The sequence below is a fragment of the Triticum aestivum genome, chromosome 7B (assembly GCF_018294505.1).
Source record: "Triticum aestivum cultivar Chinese Spring chromosome 7B, IWGSC CS RefSeq v2.1, whole genome shotgun sequence".
Lineage (NCBI taxonomy): Eukaryota > Viridiplantae > Streptophyta > Magnoliopsida > Poales > Poaceae > Triticum > Triticum aestivum.
In genome coordinates, this window is record NC_057813.1 from 213,582,922 (window position 1) to 213,589,200 (window position 6,279).

The 6,279-nt window shown below is 53.5% G+C and overlaps 1 protein-coding gene across 1 annotated transcript; it reads right to left on the minus strand.

Annotated features, from left to right (window-relative positions):
• Positions 1-1,047: 1,047 nt before the first annotated feature.
• On the minus strand, positions 1,048-2,888 carry LOC123159191 (uncharacterized). The gene is made up of 2 exons (XM_044577018.1): positions 2,291-2,888; positions 1,048-1,772 (listed from the first exon to the last, which is right to left on the minus strand). The coding sequence occupies exons 1-2, from the start codon at positions 2,659-2,661 to the stop codon at positions 1,310-1,312; spliced, it is 834 nt and encodes a 277-aa protein (XP_044432953.1). The 5' UTR covers positions 2,662-2,888; the 3' UTR covers positions 1,048-1,309.
• Between the last annotated feature and the right edge of the window lie 3,391 nt (positions 2,889-6,279).

A 6,279-nucleotide genomic window follows, 5' to 3' on the forward strand; every position in this document is an offset into this window, starting at 1 on the left:
TCAGGTGGGCCCTACAGACCCATGCCCCACCAGACAGCGAGGCTCGGCCGCCGTACGTTATCGGAATATATTTCAAGCAGCGCCCCTCCCGGCGAAACAGGATAAGATCAGGTCACGCCGCTTCGCTCCACCTTTCCTCCCTCGCTCGCACACCGCTGCGCACCGCGGGGCCCAGCTGCTCCCTTTCCCCGACGCCTTTCTTTCGCACATTATCATCTCCTCCCCACCGCCGCCCTCCCCACGATTCTCATTTCCTCCCACACTCCCTCTCGTACCTGAAACCCTTATCTAATCACACTTGCCGATGGAATACGACTCTTAGCAGATAAGCAAAGAGCGGATTAGCATTAGCATAGGATGCCCCGTCCCGCTCACACACTAAACGCCTCCGGCCCCGATCAGGCGCCCGAAGAAAGCTCATCCCATCTGCCTGCCCCTTCCAAACCTTAAACAACATCATCATCACACTAGATTACCAGATGGGAGATCGCGCCGCTTAATTTGAATGCCCAGTCGCGGCAGAAACGTACTACTACGAGCTATACTAATCACGGGAGATTAAGGTGTGATCCGCCTGCTGTTTAGTTTCCCCCTCCCCAGGTTAACTACTCTAGTTCGGATCGCGGTTCTCTCCTGCTTCGTTAACCGGTGTACTACGTGGCGACCCGTCAAGATCTGAGCTTCTCGGTTTCCGTTCTTTCTAGTAGTAAGTTGGTTACCGTCCATGGAAGCCGTTGCTCGCGCAATATGATCTGCAGAGCGTTTGCTGTTCTGCCGTCCATGGAGCGAAAGATTATGCCACCTCTGAGAGGAAAATGTTTTTTCTTCCCGTGTGCTAAGCTTTTAGATTAGCTCCAGCGCAAAAAAAAAAGCTTTTAGATTAGCTGGCTAATGGTAGCAATCAGCTAAGGAGGCCTAAAGCGAGTCGCTAACAACTGGATGATGCTTATCGGATGAGGCATGCATGGGACTCATCACCCACCATTTCTACCTGTCTGCTGCCAGCAGCAAACACCGCTGGTCAGAGCAACAATTAAACCACTAATCTGTCATCAACAACATCAGCTCAACATCATTATCCTTTAAACGATGAGAACATGGTTAAGAACTTTCAGTTTTGCTGACAGAAACGGCCACTTCGTGTTGCCATTGCCATGTCATGCTATTGTATCAGGTGATTCAAGAAGAGGCCAACAGACAGACGGACAGACAAACACAACAAATTAATGTTCTCTTATATGTAGAGACCTCTTGATTATACAGTAGCAGCAGCAGCACCTCGCCAACCTAAACTCGGCCTACGTTTCAGCTAGTTGTATCCAGCGTTTTGCAGATCTGATAGGGAGAATGACCTTGGAGATCGGAATGAGCTCGTGTTTGGATTGATCATGTTCCTACTCATGACGCTTGCCTTCTGGGACGCGCTGTGCAGGCTGCGCGGAGGGAACCTGGGCGACGCCGGGGCCTTCTCCCTCCTGCCATTGCCGCTGCCGTTACCCTCGTCGTCGCCGTCGTCCGAGCGTTCTTCCTCCTCCTCCTCCTCCTCGTCCCCCTCCACCACAGTGTGGTCGAGGGAGAGGAGTGGCGGCAGGTATGTGGTGACCAGCGAGCTGCAGGAGGCCCTCCGCCGCGACCATGCCGCCAGCACGCGGCGGCGCTTGTTGAAGGGGTTCTCCGGCTTGGCGATCTCCTTGGCGGCCGCCTTGGCCGCAGCCTCGGCCAGGCTCGTGAAGGATTTGGACTTGCCGGCGTAGAAATTCGAGAGGCCCCTCCTGCGATTAGTTTCATTCATCTCGGTCAGTTAATGTTCAGGGCAAACACTCCATGGGTACTAATTGCATTTGCAGAGTATTTGGCCTGTTGTTGATGCACAGCTAAGCTATTCACATGCCCGGGATTTCAGCTAACTACACACACCAAATTAAATCCATCCATGATCTTTATCAGTTTGACTAGCAGAAAGATGCGAACTTTCTCCGTAGTCTGTCCTAACTAATGCAAAGTTCAACAGAACGGGCAGTACTAGTTTTCCTAGCTCCAGTTTCGTGATCTACTAGAGCCCAATGATTACACCAGAAGAACACAACTGGCCGAGGAATCAGAACAGATTTTTTCCTCAAGGAGGAAAAAAATCCATCTTTTTCTCTAAGACTGTTGGACTAAGAAATATCCTATTTGACCAAGAAAAACTCGAAGAGATCATAACAAGATCATACAAATTTAGCGAAAAAAACACCGGCAATTAATTAATAAAGCAAGGAGCACGGAGATGGGGAAGAAGAAAGCTTACTTGCTGGGCAGCGCATCCTCGAGAGACTCGAGGGTCCCGAGCCCCATAGCGAGCACTTCATCCACCGGCGCCTTGGCCTCGCTCTCCACCTCCTCCTCCTCTCCATCCTCCTTCTCCGACGTGGAGTCTTCCCCGATCGAGGAGCTATCCGAGGAGGCCGCCCCGATCGAGGACGCATCCGATAGCGCCTCCTCCAGTTCCCGCAGCTCCTCCCTCCCAACCTCCTCCCCCTCCTCCTCCTCGACGAAGAACCCGTTGGGGCCGCCGCCCCGATTCGTCTCCGGCTCCTCCGAATCCGGCCGCTGCTTCCCCTTCCCCGCGCCCCGGAACCCGTGCCCCCGCGCCATCCCCGGCGCCAGCGCCGTCGACATGCACGCGCCCGCAGCTAGCTAAGCAAGATCCAGCGAAAATCACGGAAGATCACGCGCGGATCGGCGGGTGGGTGCGTCCGCCGAGAGATTGGCCACGCCGAGCCGGAGCACACAGACGAGGACAAGAAATCTTCGAGAGAGAGAGAGAAGGAAAGAGAGAGGTGGAGAGAGAAGGGGAAGGAAGGATTGGATAGAGATGCTGAGCTAGGCCAGGAGGACTAGGAAAGGAAAAACAGGGGGGCGTTTTCTATAGTTACAGGACGACGCCGGAGCGGTCCATGCGCCTGGTCCAGGCGCCCGAGCCTGGCGCAGGAGGTGGCCGGTCTCTGTCCGCCTGGCGCGCGGGCCACCCGTGGTGGCACCGCTCTCCATGGACTCGGTGTACATTATGGCGGGCTGACCTGAAGGCATACGGTATTGCTGTACGTGATATGGTAGAGCTTATGGTATACGGGGTAAGTATACGGTGGGCGTACGTGTGCGATCCGGCTTGGTCTCCTGGACGGATCGCACGTGTGGGCCGCGGCCGGGAAGCGTGTGCCGCGGTGCGGGGTGACAGGTGTTGGATGGATGATGGATGGACGGATCGCTTTCTGCCGTCATGAGTCATGACTCCTCTGTCCACCCAAACCCAGGTTCAGCTAGCCGCAGGGTCTCTGGATGGCCCGACAATTTTTGGTTGCCGATCGGCGATGCTCATGCTGCCCCGGCATCGATCCAAAGAAGTGGTCCGATTCACAATCAAGCAGAAGGTGCCCGGTTTGATGTTATACTTGACTTGATGCTCCGGCCACGACCGCAACGTACTCCACTTGGAGTCAAACCCGCAAAAGGGTAATCATGCCTGGCGTTCGGTTCGACAGCATTTTGGTTCAAGGCGTACTGGTACTGAGATGACCTTGCACTGTGTGTGCTGTGCATGCTGCTTTCCAGGTCATTTGGTTAATTACCTTGACCATGCATAGGCCGGGTCATCTTTCTTTTCGAAAAAAAAAGGTAGTAATCCTGCATGCATAGTCACTGATGGGGATGGATAAACATAATGAGCAGGCGCCAGATAACGTTCCTGCATGCACGCACAGCGTCCGATGTATCTTATTCTTATCTTGACCCCATGCGTTTGGTCTTGTCATTTGTTTTCTTCTCCCCGGTACTGGTCCGAATCGATTGTAGACCATACATGTCTCTACTCTCGACGATGATGATGATGTGTCTGTCATCTTACAATAAAGACCGTTCAATCTATATTTAATGAATAGAAAACAAACTATGGTAATTTTACAAAAGATGCACGCACCTCTTTCGTTCATCCTTATCTCTCACAACTTCATTGTTAAGGGGTTGTTTGGTTCTAGGCCTAGCATTGCCACACTTTCCCACACATTTTTGCCAAGCTTGCCTAAGGTTAGTTCATCAAAACGAGGGCCACAAGTTGGCAAGCCTAATTGAATCTTGCCATATTTTTTATATGTATGCCATGTGGGGCCCAAGTGGGGCTTGCCTAAGATGTGGCTTGAACTAAACACTCACCTAAGTTGGTCAAATTTGCCTACCTTTAGATGTGGCAATCTTTGGCAAAGTTAGTCATAAACCAAACAGGCCCTAAGTAATTAAAAAAGGAAGCCTCTGAAACAATCTGGCATGGTGGCCGCTGCCAGCGTCGTCCATCCCCATGTCTCTGCTAAGTCCGACCACCAATCACCACCGCGCCTCACTCCTTCTCACCTTATCTCTCATTTTTCTCGAGATATCATTTTTTTATGACATTCTCGAGATATCATTAGCTTTTACACATATGATTACTCCTGCATGGGTCAATCCCAACAGGTGTTTTAAAAAATGCATCTCCATGTTATGTGCAATGACAGGCATCTTGCTAGTACTACAAGTAAAATGCAACATGCGGTGGATGCATGTTCAGTGGTGCCTGTTTATTGTCAAACCTGGCAAAAGGTGCCCGGTTTGTTGCTCGGATACAACAAATCCGACCCTTCAAACGCCGGCGAGCGTGTCCGTGAACAATGATAAACGTGGATCGAAAGTGGACTGCAATTTAATTGCGTCAGCTGGGTCTTGAACTCAAGACCTCTTACCTCTGATACCATGTAGAAGTGCATGTTCTAGCCAATGCAATCAAAAGACCGATTTGATGAAAGAGACTAGACAACACATTATACGTACTCAACTAAGAAATCTCAAATCCATACTGCTACTTGCAATGTGAAACTTAATCTAAGCGAAATTCGTCCGCCTCCGTCGTGGCCATGTCCAGTGGCCGGTTTCGTCCCTCAAAGTGTTGCTCTGGTCGCCGACAAGGTTGAGTAGGACTTGGGATACACATCGGATCACGGGACTCAAGGCACTGCCATCTCCCATGCTCTATTCTTCCTTGTTAGAGTTCGGAGCCTTCACAGTGTCGGAGGATGTGAGATCGATGATTGATTCATCGTCGGAGGAGCCGATGACTTCCACCATGACGCGGTTGCGGCTCCCGGGCTGGTCGTGCACCATACGGTGCGCCGGAGAATGCGAATCGGCCTCGCCAACGTCCACTGCCGCCTCCCGCGCCCGCTGCCTCACACGGCGGGCACGTCGCGCCATACTTGCGTCGGACAATGTCCACGCATCTGCCACGTCAGCCTGGCCACCCCGACCCCATATATATCCCTCCGATGAACCCTAGACCTCAATCCACTCCACTCTCTCCATCCTCTCATATTCCCAATATGTCCCCTTCTCTTCCCAATCCACTCTCTCCTCTTCCAATCTGATCCATGGCGGATGACCGAATCGGGTCCGGCTCCAATGACGACGAGAGGGACGTCGATGCGGCCGCTCTCCGCATTGCTTTGCGCCGCTCCCGTCTAGGTTAGGGCGATAGTAGCAGAAGCAACCCACAGAGCGACGCCCCCCCCCCTTCGCCCGCTGTCGCAGTGCGGGCGACGTTGTCGGGTCATCCCGTCTGGCGCGCAGCACCGGTGGGAGCGCCGCCAGCTCCTTGCCAATCCAGGTACGTCGCCCGGCTTCCAACCCGTCCATTCTACCTCCGAAGAGTGTCCACGGGCACCGATGGGTGCTTGTGCCTTCGCCGGTGCTGGGTCGGTCGAGGACGCCCGAGTCGGAAGCGCGGGCCGCAGGGTGTGAGCGGCAGCGTGCGAGGGAGCCCATGGCTGCGGGTGTCACTTCGACGAGGCGCCTGGCACTCGTGCACATGCCCGTCAATCCCGAGGACGCGCCCATTGTGTCCATCATCCGGCGCTCCCTGACAACGCCGAAGACATATGCGTGGCGGCTGCGGCGGAAGATCGCCAAAGCGCTCTGACTCACTATCGAGCTGTCGGAGCGCGAGGCGTCGACGAAGGCGAGGAGGTACACCGAGGAGCAGGAACGCTTGCTCCGGAGGCTTGCCGGGGGTCACATGGAGTTGTCAGCTACGACAATGACGACGACGACGACCCTCTGCTACGTCTTGAGCTTGCGTTGGTTTTCCTTGAAGAGGAAAGGGTGATGCAGCACAGTAGCGTAAGTATTCCCCTCAGTTTTTGAGAACTAATGTATCAATCCAGTAGGAGGCTCCTCACAAGTCCCATGAACCTACACAAACAAACAAAGAACTCG

What these genes read in the sequence shown, in the direction of transcription:
- LOC123159191 (XM_044577018.1), bottom strand. Translation starts at nt 2,661, where the DNA reads ATGTCGACGGCGCTGGCGCCGGGGATGGCGCGGGGGCACGGGTTCCGG. An exon ending in GAGGATGCGCTGCCCAGCAA is followed by an intron (nt 1,773 to 2,290) that starts GTAAGCTTTCTT and finishes AACTAATCGCAG; the next exon opens with GAGGGGCCTCTCGAATTTCT.